We start from the raw sequence: 18,392 nt of genomic DNA, 5'->3' as shown, positions 1-18,392 counted from the left end.
TTGCTCAATTGTTCAATGACATTTTCTTTTGATTGTCTTTTATACAAGACTAAGCATGGAAAAGATTATTTGAGTAGGATGCATGTAAAGTTGACAATCATGTTAGAACATATTTTCTTTGTAGTACCAACAAGAGATCCACGTCTTCTTTTAATATTGTTCATTTTGATGTTTTAGGTCTTAATCGAATATCGTCTATTTTGGAATACATGGTATCATTTTTAGTTTTACCGATGATTTCTCGATATGCATCGAAATTGTCCGAATTCTTTATTGAAGTCTAACATTTTTTCAAACATTCTTCTTGTAAAAAGTCTAACCATTCTCATAAATTTGTTGATAAGTTTAAATACATCGTTAAATTAAACTTTAATATTAAATAGGTCAAAATAAAAGATGTGTGAAAAAAGAATAATAACAATTAATATAAATTGTCTCAAGCAACTAATTAATATGTTAAGCAAATTTATAGCAACATGAAAATAAAAGACAAAAATATAGCAATTTATTTAGTCAATTTGACCAAATCGATATATTTTAAGAAAATGAACAACTCTCGTATTCATTATACTTTTAAAAATTATTATGAGATATTATAAAAAAAAATGAACTGCCCCATTGAAGATGTTCTAAATTTCTCTTAGAATGGTCACATTTGCCTCAATCTTTCATACTACATTGTGAAAGTTGTTTTAGAAAGAATGATAAAAACATATATTTTATAGCTACTAAAATCAAACATACATATAACAGACACAAACCAAAAACCGGATGTTATAATACTATAAATATCTTATAAAATTCTTTATATTAATTTAGAGTACCTAAAGTATCTCCTAATATCAAATTTAATATTCCATCTAGTTCTATTATTAAATTATTAATGAAAGTTGATTTTTCAAATTTATTGAATAAATGGTCCAAGATACAGTTCAGATATATTAATTTTTCAATGAACTTAAAAATAAAATTTCTCTTATAAATAAAATCGAAAGTAATATTAATTATTATTATTATTATAATATACTGAAACAACTAAGTCAACCGCTCGAATCATATCTGATGCTTGAGGGCCACCTGCCGCCTGGACAAACTCTGATCAGTCACTGGCGCACGACAAACTATTGGTGCTGCCATCGTGGCTCCTCCGCTATTGCCGACAACCGCCGCATTGCCGTCACCATGGTTCCATCGTTGACTTTTTTATTGCTCTCTAACGTTCAACTTTAGTTCCTAACAGTGAAATACAATTTCTTTCTCTTCGTTATTTAAAGTTTTAACACACATTTTTATAATTCTTTTGGTAGCAAATGTGAGTGATGAGAGATGTAACATCTGGGTTATTACCTGTGACAAGATGAATGCATATACCTTAAAGGGGGTGTTAAGATATTGATATTTATTATGATATGATCGGTTAGTATCTTTTGAAATTATGCTAGGATTATGTTCCTATTTAGACTAATAAGTAGCTGTTCCTTTCAATACAACGAAAACATGTAGCCTGTTATCTACTTAGCTTGGAGAAACATGACAGAGAAGCCTTAATGGAAGATTATTGGCTATTAAATACAAACCTTTAGTCCTTACAAAGAAGTAAAAGGCCAAAAGATTAAACAAAAGCGAAAAAGTACTCTACAAACTTACAAAATTAGCCCGTGAATAGAAACCTTGTCATTGGTGCCTAGCATCGTCTTCTGTCAATCCGGAGCATATTGTACAGCATTGTCTCAAGGATATAACATGGTACTTTCGCTACAACCAAATGTTTTGAAGTGAACTTCGATCTTGTGTTTCTAAAACATCTAATCGAGAAGGTTTGGAACAAGGCCCTGGTGACAACTTTAGCATCATACTATATACAACAAGACTCTCTATCTGCACGTGGAAGTGATGTCTTTTTGATCTGCAAGCATTAAGAGCAAAACATGGCTAAGACAGACAACCCCTAGGAAGGTCAGCAAAAAACAACTAGGATCAATTACGCTTCATTTCAATTTCAGAATCGTCATCCTTCAGATTATCATCAGGGTTGTCGCCGGGGAGAAGACCGAGAAGTGGCAGAGGCAATAATGAGCTAAGATTGCAGAGGATTATCAAAGCTGCCAAGTTATCAAATTTGTCCTTAGTAATTCCAAATACTTGAGTCAGGCCTGCACCTATCAATCCTCCAAGAACACTCCCTCCATTAGATACAGACATGAGAGTTGCGAAAAGAGTTGCCTCCATCCCCTCAGGACATAATCTTGCTGCTAACACAAGAACGGGCATGAAAGAAGCCTGAAAAACAATAGCATTCAGGCGTAAGACAAATTTTGCACTAACAAATAATGTTTAAGCTGAATGTTTGAATTAAAGCCTAAGAACAAGGTAATTCAAGCAGTGAATGATGATTTTTATGGCATTAACTGGAATTATTGTAGTAAATCATAAAGATATCAGCATTGACTTGCCATTGTCAAAGCTACAACCTAAACCCCTATAAATGTTCTTTTGCAAGAGAAAGATGAGCATCCTCAGGAAAATAGTTGAAGGATTTTTTTTTATAAAAAAAAGAAAGTAAAACCAAATATATAATATATTTCAGTATGAGGTGCCTTAAAAACCCATGGAGAACCATGTAAATTTCTTAGTCACGAAATAAGAAGATCAAAATTATACATGAAGTATATTCACAAGCAACTTTTAATGAAGTATACATGATTTATCAAACTTTAATTGGCTAAACATTATATAGGAAGATCAAAATTATACCCTATTATAATATATGAGAATAAGGTAAAAATAACTTTGAAGAGGATGGATAATGGCAAAGCAATTGGACCAAATAATATAATTATTAAGATATAGAGACCAAAACCAGAGAGAAAAAAGAAAAGAATATTACGGAAATGAGAATGAATTACAAAGTAATCTCTCTTCACTATCATTAGAGTAAGAACCTGAGAATACAGCCAAGATTCCGAGAAACTGCTAAAATCATTCATAGTACAGTGATCATTCTGTTCCTCCACACTAGCTTAATAACAGTGAATACTAATTTCAGTATAACTGAATTGCCCTTTTTTTTGTCTCTTCTGGTATGCACCTTCTCGGCCATTAACTATATATCCTTATATTTCCCCCAACAAACCCCATTGTTCTATCAACACTATGATGATATTTGTAAATATATAATGTTCAAAAAATTTGTATATAGAATAGTCTCACATCGACTATATCATATAATTCGTTGTAATCTCTTTATATATAATAATGTCTCTGTCGTGCTTTTTAAAACACGGTTTAATCTAAATGTCTCTTAGTCTTGCGTATTTCAACATGGTTTCTAGAGTCTGTTAAGAGGCAATTTTTTTTCGTCGTACTTTATCTGGTTGACCCACTGTCTTTTTGTGAGATCTTTTTTTTGGCAAACTGTGTTACCACTCTGATTTGCCTCTCACTTTTCAAAATTCTCCGGCAACACTTTCGGCGACGTTTCAAAAAACCGACCCTACCATCCGACTCGCCGTCCTCCGATGCGCCATTGCCCTTTACCCGCCGCTGCCCCGCGCGTGTCAGCGCGTACAGCGGCCGATTCCGGCCGTTTTTCTACCGGTCTACTCGCCTCTCCCTACCCGTTCCAGATCCGGCCTCCGTTTTACATTCTGACTCACAGAAAACGGTGCTCCAGTGCAAACAGCCCCGATTTCACTTCGTTATTTTCGTTATTTTGTTGTCCAAGTCATGCGAGACACTAATTCTGGTTTCAGTGATTCGTTTACCAAAGTTCCGCTTATCCCATGTGAAAAGCTAACTGACTCATCCAACTATAACATATGGGCTGGTGTTGTCAAGATGTGGTTTCACAGTCAGGGATATGAAGATCACTTAACCACAAAAGTGGATGTTGTTCCCGCCGTCAAACTTGCTAAATGGAAGAAAATCGATGCATCTCTGTGCACTGTGCTATGGTTTTCCATAGCACCTAATCTCCAAGCACAGTACCAAGCCTTATCCACTTGCTATGAGGTTTGGGAAAAGGCCAAGAAAGTCTTCTCCAACGATGTTCATTGTTTATATAGTGTCATCCGCAAAATCAACACTCTGAAGGTGGAAAATATGGATATGCAAGCCTTTCTGAGTAAGCTTGGTGCCATGAAAACAAATTTCACCACCCTCATGCCTTACGCAAAAGATGCAACAGCTCATGCCAAACAACAAAGTAAATTTATCATGATCATGACACTTATCGGACTACCATCAGAGCTTGAGTTTGTTCGTAACCAGATTTTATCAGGTACTACTGTTCCTAACTATGATGTAGTTAGTGAACAACTGTTGCACTTGGCTACACCATTTGGTCCGGTTTCCCCTCCATATACTCTTGCTCCGACACTAGGTGACACTAATGCCCTTGCATCTCTTGGCAATAATCAGAATCGCTTTCGAGGAGGGTCATCCAACTCCAAACCTCGTCCCAAGTGTGACCATTGTAACCGGCTTGGACATACTATTGCCCGTTGCTGGAAGTTGCATGGCAGACCTCCACGCCAGGTAAGTGCAGCTCAAATCGATCACCCAAACACTCTGCAAACTTCACCTTCTCTTCAGAACTCTACGCCAAGCTACGAGGATTTTCTCAGGTGAACTCTGGTTCCACGGCTTCGATTGCACACACTAGTAATTCATTTGTTTACTTCTCTCACTCATCTCCTCTTAGTCCTTGAGTCCTCGATTCTGGTGCGTCTGATCATGTACCGGTAATAAAGGTCGTTTCTCTTCCCTCTCTACATCTGGTTTCTTACCTAGTATAACTGCTGCAAATGATTCTCAAACCTGATCTCAAGGGATTGTCACTGTTCAAATTCTACCATCTCTCTCGGTTACTTTTGTCCTATACATACCTAATTGCCCATTTAATTTACTGTCAGTCGTTTAATCCAGTCTCTTAATTGTCCTATCACCTTTACTAACAGTAATGTTACCTTGCAGGATCGGACTTCAGGACAGACGATTGGCGTCGGATGTGAGCCTCAAGGCCTCTACTACTTCTCTACGTCATCTACCACATGCTCCACCACATATTCTCCACTCACTATACATGCGCAGTTAGGTCATCCAAATTTTTCCAAGCTACAAAAGTTGATGCCCAGTTTATCTAAATTATCCACTTTACATTGTGAGTCTTGTCAGTTAGGGAAACATACTCGCAGTCACTTTTCCGATCGAGTCAATAAACGGGTTGCGTCCCCTTTTGCTTTAGTTTACTCCGATGTTTGGGGTCCCTCGCGTACTACGTCTACTTTTGAGTCTAGATATTTTGTAACCTTTATTGATGATTTTTCACGTTGTACGTGGCTATTTCTAATGAAGAACAGATCTGAATTGTTTTCTATTTTTGAACAATATTATCGGGAAATAAGAACCCAATTTGGTTTGTCTATTCGTACCCTAAGAAGTGACAATGCACATGAATATTTATCCTAATAATTTCAAACTTTTATGTCATCCAATGGTATTCTCCACCAAACATCTTGCTCTCTCATACACCTCAACAAAACGGGGTAGTCGAACGCAAAAATCGACATCTCGTAGAAACCACTCGAACCCTACTTCTCCATGGTAATGTTCCTCTCCGATTTTGGGGAGATGTTGTGCTCACAGCATGTTATCTTATAAATCGCATGCCCTCATCTGTCCTTAATAATAAAATCCCTCATTCAGTCTTGTTTCCAAACTCTCCCCTTCACCCAATTCCCCCTTGAGTCTACGAGTCAACATGCTTTGTACACAATCTCTCCCCTGGACTTGATAAATTATCAACTCGATCACTCAAGTGTATCTTTCTTGGTTATCACCGAACCTCAAAAGGGTTATCGTTGCTATTCACATACTCTACAACGATACCTTGTATCAGCCGATGTCACCTTCTATGAGTCGGTTCCATATTTTGAATCCAGCCAAGTAACTTCGGAACCCCTTCAGGAAAATACTCTCACACACTATGAAGCCCGAACTCGGACACGAACACAAGGACCCCGCTAATGTAAAAATCATATGACACGGACACAGCTATATATATTTTATATATTAATATAATAATATAATTTATGGACAAAATTTGTAAAAAAATTAAAATGAGAAACAAAATTTATTTATTTAAGATAAAATAATAAAAAATTCTTTCAACACTTTCAAACAAATTTTGAACATGATAATTGAAATTCATAGATACCTTGTGAAAACCGAAACAATGGTGTGCAAAGATGAAAATAACCGGTGAAGATAAAAGAATTTTGTGGTGACAAAAGCAGTGAAATAAAAAAAATAATAACCGGTGAAGATAAAAGAATTTTGTGGTGACAAAAGCAGTGAAATAAAAAAAAAATAAGAAATCCTAATTGTGTTGTTTTTATAGTAAAGAAGTGGAATATGAAAGCTAAAAAACCTATTTATTTTTTAAATTTCAAAAAAAAATTAGCTGAGTTTTTATTTTAAAAAAGAATTCTGGAATTTTCTAAACTAGACTGTGTCCTTTATTTGAAATAAGGTATCGTATCTGTGTCCGTAGCAATTAAATTTTTTTTCGTTGGACACTTCAAAAATGTGTCTGATACGTGTCGTACACGACACGTGTCTGATACGGTGATATGCCGTGTGAATGGCGTGTCGGAGCTTCATAGCTCACACATCTTTTGGAAGTCCCATCTGTCATTATTCCCCATCATTCTAGGGAACCTGGCACACTAAAAACCCCTACAGTTGACCCCACCACTTCTCGTCCACTTCAAACATATCAGCGTCGCCAACCAACGTCTGTCGTACCTATCCCTGAGGTCATACCTGCCCCTGAGGTCATTGTAGACTCTCCTCTAACACCTTCGTCATCACCGGATCCGATCCTACAACCTGAATCTGATCTTCTGATTGCTCTTCGAAAAGGTATATGTCAAACACGAAATCCTTCTCCACATTATATTGATTTATGTTATCATCGTCATTCCCCTTTGCAGTATACTTGTTTGTTTTCTTTGTCTTCTGTTTCTATTCCTAAAATTCCAGGTGAAGCATTATATCATCCTGAGTGGAGGCAAGCAATGATTGATGAAATATGTGCTCTTCAAAGTAGTGGTACTTGGGAATTGGTTCCTCTACCCCTGGGAAATCTTTAGTAGGCTGTCGTTGGCTTTATACAGTGAAGGTTGGACCAGATGGTAAGATCGATCGGTTTAAAGCTCGCTTGGTAGGCAAAGGATACACTCAGATTTTTGGGTTGGATTATAGTGATACCTTCTCGCTTGTAGCCAAGATGACATCTGTCAAACTTCTTCTAACCATTGCAACCAATCGACATTGGCCTCTTCATCAACTTGACATCAAAAATGTTTTTTTACGTGGTGATCTTGAAGAGGAAGTATATATGGAAGAACCACCTGAGTTTGTTGTTCAGGAGGAGTCATCGAATATGGTTTGTAGGCTACACAAGTCTCTTTATGGTCTTAAACAATCTCCGAGAGCTTGGTTTGGCAGATTCAGCGTTGTAGTACAACAATTTGGTATGGTTCGTAGTGAAGCTGACCATTCTGTTTTTTATCGTCACTCAGCCCAAGGGTGCATCTATCGTATTGGGTATGTAAATGATATCGTCATAACTGGTAGTGATAAGCAGGGTATACTCCAGGTGAAACACCCTCGAATCAATTTCAGACAAAAGATCTTGGTAAACTCTGCTACTTCTTGGGAATTTAGGTGACCCAATCTAAAGATGGTTTGGTGATTTTCCAGCGGAAATATGCTATGGATATTTTGGAAGAAACAGGATTGTTGAATGCTAAACCAGCTGATACTGATCCAGAAAGATATAGGAGATTAGTTGAAAAGTTGAATTATCTCACAATCACTCATCCGAATATTTCTTTTGCAGTTAGTGTGGTAAGCAAGTTCTTAAATTCCCCTTGTCAGGAACACATGGAAGCTGTTATCCGGATTCTGAGATACATCAAATGTGCTCCAGGAAAAGGTCTCGTGTATGAAGATAAAGGACATACTCAAATAGTTGGATACTCAAATGCTGATTGGACAGGATCACCAATTGATAGATGATCCACCTCTGGGTATTATGTACTTGTTAGAGGAAACCTTATATCTGGTAAAAGTAAGAAACAAAATGTAGTTGCAAGATTAAGCACTGAGGTAGAGTATAAGGTCATGGCAATGGCAACATGTGAACTTATTTGGTTAAAACAGATGCTCAAGGAACTTCAAATTGAAGAAGCAAGACCAATGACGCTTATTTGTGATAACCAAGCTGCATTGCACATTGTTTCAAATCCAGTCTTTCATGAGAGGACCAAACATATTGAGATAAAGTGTTATTTTGTCAGAGAGAATATCGAGTCAGGCTACATTGTCACAAGTTTTGTCAACTCTAATGATCAATTGGCAGACGTGTTTACAAAATCTCCGCGAAGCCCCATAACTAATTATATATGTAACAAGTTTGGTGCATTTGACTTATATGCTCAAGCTTGAGTGGGAGTGTTGACATTTGTAAATATATAATGTTAAGAATATTTATATATAGAATAATCCTACATCGACTATATCATGTAATTAGTTGTAATCTCTCTATATATAATAATTTCTCCGTAGTGCTTTTTAAAACACATGGTTTAATCTAAATGTCAAGGTGTAATCTGCCTGAGGGAGATCATACATTGACTCCGCGCCGAGTCGGCGGAACTGTGTTGGGCTTTAAAGTGATGAAAAAAGAGTGTCAAGGCCGATACGCTTCTCTTGTACTCGCACCAGTACTGGAAGACTTTGACATAAGCCCAATTCACCAGGTGCAGTTGTGAATGGGCAATTGTCAAATGATTTAGAACACCCACCTCGAAGTCATTAAAAGGGAGGCAGAAACTAATTAAGAAAAACGGGCATTTGTGAAAGGGGATGGCACACCCATCATACTTTATGCATATCCTTTTATCCCCTTCCGGGGAAAAATCCAAAGAAGGACCCACCTCGGTGAAGGCGTGATCTAGACCACCCTTACCGACGAAGGCGGAAACAGTATCCAATGTCTATTGATCTACCCACGCGGACGAGTTGTCTGCTGGCGCATTCCAGGCTCTAGGGAGAGAGTTGTCCATTTTAAAAAAGGATGCTAACATATAAAAAGAAACAATCATCAAAAGAAGCGCAGGATCGATGTAAATTTAAACCCCGCATTCCTGTTGAAAGTCATCTATGGTGAAATACTTTGCCAAAACACAAGACAGGAAGGACCAAAGCCCTAAACCTCTTTTCACAATAGATATCGCTACCCAACATTCCCCCATCGATGGCGATTTTCTCCTTCAAACCCTGACATAAATCTTCTCCAAAAACAAGAAAAGAAAAGTTTTTGAAGTGTTACCTTGAAGAAGATTAACTCATTGACTCGCACGTTGTGTGCTCCAATATAGGCAAGGGCTCAAATGTATCAGAATGATGACAAAACCAGAGGGTGTTGTTGACGAAGATGGACGAAATCACCACAACATGAAACGAGTTCTCAAGACTCAAGAATGATGAATAAAGGAAGATAGTAACCTTAGAAAGGCCTCGTATATCCTCTAGCAAAGGTGACCGTATGATCCACAGTGGTAGACGTTCGGAAGTGTGAACCATCGACAGTCCAGATCTTTCATCAGACAGTTCAGAAAACTCGAATACCCTAACACAAGAGGATATCATTGCTATCAGATGTAGGGCCACACGTTGAAACTCTCTTGCAAAACGTTCGCCAATCACGAGGGAATAATTTAATGAGCAAGTTCCTAATGTTATTGATGTCCCATCAAGGCGCTTCCACTTCCTTTTACCAAGAGTCGGATTAAAAGCATATGTAACAAGCCCTCATTCTACGAGTAAAAGCAAGGGCTTGGGAGGGCAACTATTCCGGGTCGTTCCTCCGACCCACGATGGAAGGCCCAATAGCAGGTATTGCATGGAAAGAAATGCGGAATAGATAGGGTATCACCCCAGTCGAAGACAGGTGATTCCAGTCTCCAACACATCTCCCACAATTGGATCTGATCGGACGGCAACCCGCATGAGGCGGCGTATCCCACATGGACGGTTTATAATCGTTCGTACTATATAAAGTACAAACACGTCATTTTAGGCATTCTCTCATTGATACAATCATATTACATTCTCAGCCATTCACTAACTTGGGCATTACAGTGTCAATCTTGTAGGTTCACCTCCGCTCCACCATACCAGAAGCTTGCTCCACCAAGTCGGAACTCTGTTCTATTCGATCTCTTCCAATTTCTAGTTCCAGTTCGAAACAACTAGTGTGAGAACACGAGGTGGGGTAGCAAAAGACCTATAAGTTATAACTTAAGGACAACATCCAAGATCCAATTTATCACCCATCTTTTCACGTTAAGTTTATAATATTATGTGTTTAATAAACAAGTCTGATGCATTTGTTATCATAGTCAGAAAATCAAGAGAAACATAAATGGGAAAGATACAGAAGAATATGACTTTCGATTAAGAAGTTAAACGGAATGTGAAAGTAAATTTAAGTAGGAGGCACACTAATTATAGCTTAGAGGTGGAAATTGATGACAATAATTGGCTCATTATTTAAAATAACAACAAAATGAGGAAAGATGCACCATAGGGTCCAACTGAAGTGGAAGAAAGGAATGGTGCTTTGAGTTCTATTTAGAATTAAATGGTTTGTTGTTATGACATAATTCATGAAGGATATGATGGCGTTGTATGATCTATGTAATTGACCTCATCTAGTTTTAAAAAAAGCTTTTGTCGCTGTTTAGTATAAATAACTTCAAAGATGAACAATATAAACTTTCTCAATGGTTTTGTTGTAACTTCTAACAGCTTATGAAAGCAATGCGTCAAAAAGCACTTCCAATACAAAAATTATCCTGAATATCTAACATTGTAGAGAAAATATTAAACTTTGACTGCATAAGCAGAAATATGGAAGGATTAGCTCAAACAGAGAAAGACAAATGAAATACTAGAAAACTCTTTATTTTTATTTAACTCTTCGTTAACACAAGAAACCTACTCCCTCCATCCCTAATTATAATTATAAGGCCCTTTTTCACTATTTTTTGCCCCTTAATATAACATCATTTTCAAAATTTTGCATGCCTTAATGATTTCTTCATAAAAAATGCCCCTAAATAATTTATCATTGAGAAACTAACTCTCTCTTATAATATCAATAATTGTAGGGGTGAATATGTTAAAGTAACACATTTTTGACAAATTTGCTAGTACAACTACTTTTCTTAATATCCATAATTACTTTTGGAGGGTCTTATAATAAAGGGCGGAAGGATTAGTTAATAACAATTGTATGAGGTACTCCCTCAGTCTCTTATTACAAGACCCCTATAAATTTCACAGGTATTAAGAAAAGTGGTGTGGCAATAAATTTGTAAGAATTGTGTGTTACTTTACATAATTATCCCAACAATTAATGATACAATAGGAGAGAGAGAGAGAACAAATTTGTTTTTCAAGTATATATTTAATAGATAGAGGTATTGCTGGGAAAAAGTCATTAATGCTAGTGAAAATTTGGAAAGGCTCTTATAAAAAGACTTCATATATAAAGAGTGGGTTTTATAATTAGGGAGTAATAGTATGTTTTCCATAGTAAGCATTATATAACTAGTGTAAATGGAGAAAATGATAACCTGGCTCAAAACCGTGAGAATTAATGAATCACCAATTGCGAACCACTCATCGCTTATTCCAAACTTCCGGTTTAGTCCAGTAACCAGGAAAACCTAATAAAAGATGCTTAAAACATGAGAAAGATATTAGAACAGCCTTCTAAAATTAAAACTACAAAGATACATCTAAATACTAGCCTGTGTCATTCCAAGCGCGGAACCAAAAATGGTAGTCCAGAGAAATATTTTACGCAGAGGAACATTCTTCAGAAATCCATTATAAAGTCCAACACCAAGCAGAGATGCAATCGAGGTAACGAGCTTGACACGTCCTAAAAACTCGGGGGTAAAACCAAGAGAGTTTGTGCTGAAATGGATAAGAAATTACTTTGAAATAAATGTTATGTGTTGATAGGCAAAAATCATGCGGTAGAACTTATTGAAAATGGGAAATGAAAATTATAATATTTACAGAATGGACATACTTAAAGTAGAACATAGCAGAGTCAGACTGCGGGGTTGCTTGCCACAAGAAAATAAATAACGTGGGAAGAAAAATACTGGGTTGTCGTACAGAAACCCACAGCTGAATAATGCTCTGTTTTGAACTTTCCAAAAACTCGGGCTGGGGAAATGAAAAAGCCTGCCCTGTCGCTGTACCAAGCGTAGGCTGTTCTTTTACAAGAACAGCAACTGCAGATGTTAACAATGGAAGCAATGCCGTGACACCAAAAACAAACCTGGACCATTGTGTTATTAGAAAACATTAGGAGGGAATAGTTACTGCTATGTAATCAGAAGTACTTCGATTTATAAATTTCTCCGCAGTACCTTGCTCCATATGCCTCCAGCAAAGACCCACTGAAGTATGAGCTCACAATTCCACCAAAAGCTGAAGAACCCCAACATAAAGACTGAAGAGATCCCGAAGTGCTTTGTGACTCACCACGCGCCCTTTCCACAACCATTGAATCTACAACCTAAAATATAGTTCAGTGTCCAACAGTTCTCTGAAAAATTTTAATCTATAGAAGACGGATTGAAATGTTTCAAAAAGCAAGACATAATACATTGAAAACAAATGAAGCGTTGGTTTGTGTCTGTCTGAAGCACAAAGAAGGAGACGACAAAGCCATAGAGATCCTTTAATATATAATTCAGTGCAGAAAAGTGAAGATAATATTCACTTTATTGATTCTGAATTATACAGAGGAGGAATCTGATTTACTACTGCACAATTGCTAAATTATAAGACAAAATCAATAACAATCCAGAGCACAGGCTCCTCAAAGAGGTCAGGACATCTACCTTCTCCCTTTGCCAACTAAGTGGTTATTTTCGAATAAAACATATGACATTGCTGCCTAAACACAAACTTCATACTTAAAATAAAAACATAACTTCCTCCTATCAGTTATTTCCATCCACTCCTTTCTTTTTTTTTTCCTCTCATAACTCTCCACACTTTAGGCCTCTCACGTCCCAGTTCCACTAACATATCCTCTTTTTTTATTTAGACTCTTGCGATATCCTAACAAATTACTACTAATAATTCCAAAAAAAATTAATTATATGTGGTACATAATATGGTGCACTCATGCAGTCTGACTCTGATGACTACTTCGCATAATGAATGAAAATAAACCAACTCAAGCAATTTATGCACGTATTTTGGTAAAAGAAATTTTATACACATCTCAAAAAGTAAATTGTGATTCAGTGCATAGACACTCTAATTTAGTAACCCCACATAGGCATGAGTTGGCATACTTGGTATTGATGTGCACAAATATTCTCCATGGTTAAATGATTCCAGGAGAAAAACAGTATGTTTGAATTACTTAGTAGGAGACACTCACAACATCTGAGAAAGCAACAGAGAGAGATCCGAGAAGTATGCAAATAGCAGCACTATATTTGTTGTCAACAGAAGTAGCCATCAGACTCCATGAGAGTGCACCAAGCAGCCCTGATAAAACTAGGTATGACCTTCTCCGGTAACCAAAAAGGGGGATAGAATCGCTGCATGTCATAACACCAGCTTCAGTAATTAAACTTGTGTCCACAGGGGAGAGAAAAGATGAGTATAGAATGAATAACCCGCATGAGGAAGAAGGAAAAGTGATACAGTTTAAACTTACCTAATAAAACCGTACAGAGGTTTGACAAGCCATGGAAACGCAGAAATACCAGAAATCACAGCTGCCTAGTCAATATATGTAACACGTCAGTCCTTCAAATATTGGTGTTAATTGATTCAATCCAAAAAGGAAAATAAGTAGAGCTTCAAGGAAATTCTATCACTTTAAGGTTTTTACATTTGACCCTATTCAGGTATCTGAGAAATATCTCGTGACATTACTATCGTATCTTAGAATATCTTAAAAGTATTTCTTCAGGCGGTCGTGCAGAATCTGTTCCCATGTCTAATTATAGTGACTGATTTGCTTCCACATTTGACATTTGATATGGACCAATTGAAGTAGGTTAGTGTTTTTCTTTTATGTCACATCATATCTAATCAACATCATATATAGAAGACAGGATAATATTATGCATAATCTCTATTGTCTCAATTCCTTTTTGCTTTACTAAATCCCAATAACAAATAGACACGGGCAAAGGCTCACATCAATTGATTACACCTTGGATCAGATACATGAGCAACAGTTATCAAATAAAAAATAATCAAAAGATGTGTGAATCACACAAACAACCATGAGTGTTAAGAATGCAAACCTCAGCAGGATCCAGATGCAAACCATCCTTTAAATAAAAGCTGACAGCCAACCTAGCAAGTCCTAAAACACCTTGAACAAAGTATACCATAGCAACAGCAACAGTATCTGGGGATAGATCAATCCCAAACAATGTACTGTATCTGTTCTTCCGAATAACAGTTTTACTAGTGGAGGAAGCCTCTACATCTGTCTCAGTTGTTAATGTATCGCCTTTTCCTGCACCTGCCACAAAATTTAACAATGCTGTCAATAATTTCATTTCTAAAACATCATGACTAAACTCCTTGGGAGCAAATAAAGACTTCAAATCTTGAATCAAACAATATTGTCATCTAAAACAAAAAATGGTTTTAATTCCTTTGGTAACAATAACTAAAACAAACAACGGTGTCCGCTAACCCTTCACATCATAAAGACCTAACAATTTGCATGTGCAATTATGCTTTTCCAAAATAAAATACATTTCTATCAGATTTGTTTAAATTGATTTATTTGAACTTATCTACTCACATAAACACTAGTGAGACTATTTGAGAGAACTAGGCCATGTTTGGATATCATAAATTAAACGGAGCGGAATGGAAAGGAGCAGAGTGGAATGAAGATTTCATCCCATTGTTTGGAAATTTTATGACAAAACAAGACAAGTTCTTCATTCCGCCCAAATTGGAGGGGAGAGAAATATAATGGTAAATGATGGAATGGAATGGAATCTATATCCAATTTTAAATTATCCAAACAATGGAATACCACTTCATTCCATCTCATACCACTCCATCTGATTCCATCAAACCAAACAAAGCCATAGGTACGCCAGACTAGCTTATGAAAACAACTTGTAAGTAAACAGCTTATGACATGTCAATAAGTTGTTTTCAGCTTATTTTTTATAAGCACGCCAGAATAGCTTATGAAAACAACTTAAGTTATATAAACTGTTTACATCAAGAACTGCACTATGCATTCATCAATCACCATGGAAAAAACTTCTTACAGCTAAAAACACTAGTATCAATTCATCACCTCAAAATTTGAAACATTGCAAGCAACTTCAATCTGAACTCCCACTCAAAAACAAATAAAAATAAAACAGAGGAGGGTTATCAATTTCATTTACCTGTACGAGAACCTAATAATAAGTCGTTTTCATCGGTGCTGAGTCGGAAAGCTGATGCCGATCTCGGAACGGTGCCGGACATTTCAGTTCCCGTCAGCTTCCGATGCGTTCTCCGGCGGTATTGCGGTGAAAGAGCGACGATCGGTGAGGGGTGTAGGTTGGAGGTGTAGTAGGAATTGGGAAATTTGGAGGGTATTAACGGTATTAAAGAGAAAAAATAAACACAAGTCATTTTTTTAATAATTATTGAAATAAAATTAAGGAGCTAAATATTTCAAACATTGGTGGTGATTTTTTATTGCTAAGTGTTTAGTCATCAGGTATTCTGTTCCCTCGCTGAAGCTCAAGTCATTCACAGAGTTGGTTTTAAGTATTAATTTAAGTTTATTCGGTATATAATAATGGTTGGGGTGGTTCAACTTGGACAAGTCAATATGCTTTCAAGAGCCTTCTAATCTTTAGATATATGTATGGACTTTTATTTCAAGTGCTTTTGATAATCGTTTTTTTTTAATATTAATAAGATAATATATATAAAAAAGAAAATAGGTCGAACAAAATTTTTTTTAAAATTTTCTTTCAAAAAATAGGTATTAATTGAGTTTATCACAGTAAGACTTATGTTAGCAAGAGAAATGGTGCAACTATTTCGTTCTTTATGGATATGAAAAGTCATAAAATATATGTTAGCACTGGTATTTACATAATTAATCCATCTGATTTGAATTTGTCAAGGCACTTTGAAGGGGGTTAAAAGTTTGAACCACAATTATGGAATCTAATTCTAACCATAAATTATGTCAACTTTTCTCATTCGCGAACTCTGTTGTTGACATATTACCGAGAGTTCGGCAATGAGAGAGTTTGAGACACCCAAAAGGTGAGCAAAAGCTCCAAGAAAATGGCCCTCATAATCTTTAGCAATATCACCGCAAGTAGAAGGACCCAGATTACCTAAAGACGGTTCATCACAATTGATCTTGATCTAGTTACACATAGGCGGTTTTCAAATAACTTCCAGAACTTTAGGAGCATTAGGAGGTTGAATTCTGACTTTGAAGTATTTAAGCATCTTAAAATCATGAATATTGATCGCAAGCGCACCAAATGACTTCACTAAAATGGTGAAGATGGGGATGCGGCTTTAAGAGGCAGTCTGTGAGGGACGTTTAACTAAAGAAGTGGGTTCTTCCAGTAATGTTAAGAAGTTTGGAAGTGGGTTCATTAAGAAAAAGGAACGGGAAGTTAATGTCGTTTTGCATGGCATACAAAGAAGAAGGTACCAACCATAACATGTGCAGCTGTTTCTCCAATCATCAATCCACCAGTGGTAGCTCCAACCTATCAACCACCATTTCGTCAACAACCTACTCAATAATCTACTCAACAACATCAACATCCTCAATAGCAGGCTCGCCCACAGTTCAACAACAACAATCGTGTCCAAAAAACACCCCATTTTAATTTTATTCCAATGTCATATGCAAAGTTGCTTCCGACTTTATTAGCCAAAAATCACATTCATACTGGATCTCCACCTGTTGTCCCAAAATAAATCCCATATTGGTACAAAGCTGATCAATTTTGTGTATACCATCAAGGAGCGCCTGGTCACAGTATAGAGAATTGTTATGGCTTAAAAACTTATGTTCAAAGGTCGATTAAAGGTGGCATTTTGTCCTTCAAAGATGTTAATCCGAATGTGCAGGCTAATCCCTTACCTTAGCATGGGGGAGCTTCAGTAAACATGGTGCATGGTTGTCCAGAAAAATTTTCACTCTTCGAGGTTAGGTCAGAGAATCCTTAGTCAGAATGCATACTAGTTTGACAAGGCTTGCCTTTGTTGATCATGAACACAATTACACAGCTTGTAGAAATTGCTTTGTAAATCCGCGTGCATGTCCTCTTGTACGCCAAGATATTCAGAAGTTGTTGGATCAAAGGACTATCACGATCACCTATGATATGAACCATGATGATGATGAAGTTAATGTTATAGTACCGCAGTCCAATGTTCCTAAGCTTGTAGAGATCATTTATGACACCCGACAGACTTTGGCTTCTCCTTTGGTTATCAGTTTGCCCCATCCAGTTCCTTATAAATCTGACAAGGTTATACCATACAAGTATAACACCACCATGGAGTAGAGGTTCCTTTGCCTTCCGTTGTTAATATTGATGATCTGAGCAGAGTCACAAGAAGTTGGCGTGTGTTTGTCTCTACACCTCCCAGAAGAACTGAAGATGTCATTGTAGGGAAAACTTAGGTTGAGATTCCAGTTGAGTAGGTTGGTCAGTCTAGTGGTACAAATCAGAAAGTGGATAATGATGAAGTGTTGAAATTGATAAAGAAAAGCGAGTATAACATGGTGGAGCAACTGTTGCACACACCATTAAATATATATGTGATGTCCTTGTTAATAAGCTCTAAGGCTCATCGAGAAGCTTTGCAAAAGGTTTTAGAACAAGCGTATGTAGATCATGACGTGACTGTGGGTCAATTTAACGGTATTGTAGCTAACATAATTGTCTGCAACAATCTGAGTTTTTGTAATGAAGAGCTCCCTGAAGAGGGTAGAAATCACAATATGGCGCTACATATTTCAATGAACTGTGTGAGTGACACTCTTTCTAGTGTGCTGGTAGATTCTGGATCGCCACTGGATGTGATGCCTAATTCAACACTTTCCAAATTATCTTTTCAAAGGCGCTCCAATAAGGGGTAGTGGGATTATTGTGAAGGCTTTCGATGGTTCCCGCAAAACTGTGATTGGAGATGTAGACTTGCCTATAACTATTGGTCCTCACATTTTTTAGATCATGTTCTAGGTTATGGACATCGAA

General features: G+C 36.9%; 1 protein-coding gene across 2 annotated transcripts; it reads right to left on the bottom strand.

Moving 5' to 3' along the window:
• Nucleotides 1-1,423: 1,423 nt before the first annotated feature.
• On the bottom strand, nucleotides 1,424-15,917 carry LOC127091871 (folate-biopterin transporter 1, chloroplastic). 2 transcript variants are annotated; one of them, XM_051030591.1, is made up of 10 exons: nucleotides 15,549-15,917; nucleotides 14,430-14,653; nucleotides 13,832-13,896; nucleotides 13,550-13,712; nucleotides 12,522-12,670; nucleotides 12,176-12,430; nucleotides 11,889-12,057; nucleotides 11,712-11,804; nucleotides 1,986-2,280; nucleotides 1,424-1,906 (listed from the first exon to the last, which is right to left on the bottom strand). In XM_051030591.1, exons 1-10 carry the CDS (start codon nucleotides 15,778-15,780, stop codon nucleotides 1,875-1,877), a joined length of 1,677 nt encoding a protein of 558 aa, XP_050886548.1. In that variant the 5' UTR covers nucleotides 15,781-15,917; the 3' UTR covers nucleotides 1,424-1,874. The 2 variants fall into 2 exon arrangements, with proteins under 2 accessions (XP_050886548.1, XP_050886549.1); XM_051030592.1 differs by having other exon boundaries at nucleotides 1,424-2,280; nucleotides 15,549-15,916.
• Nucleotides 15,918-18,392: the final 2,475 nt, after the last annotated feature.

This window comes from Lathyrus oleraceus, chromosome 6 (assembly GCF_024323335.1).
Source record: "Lathyrus oleraceus cultivar Zhongwan6 chromosome 6, CAAS_Psat_ZW6_1.0, whole genome shotgun sequence".
Lineage (NCBI taxonomy): Eukaryota > Viridiplantae > Streptophyta > Magnoliopsida > Fabales > Fabaceae > Lathyrus > Lathyrus oleraceus.
This window is presented reverse-complemented; position numbering and strand designations above follow the sequence as displayed.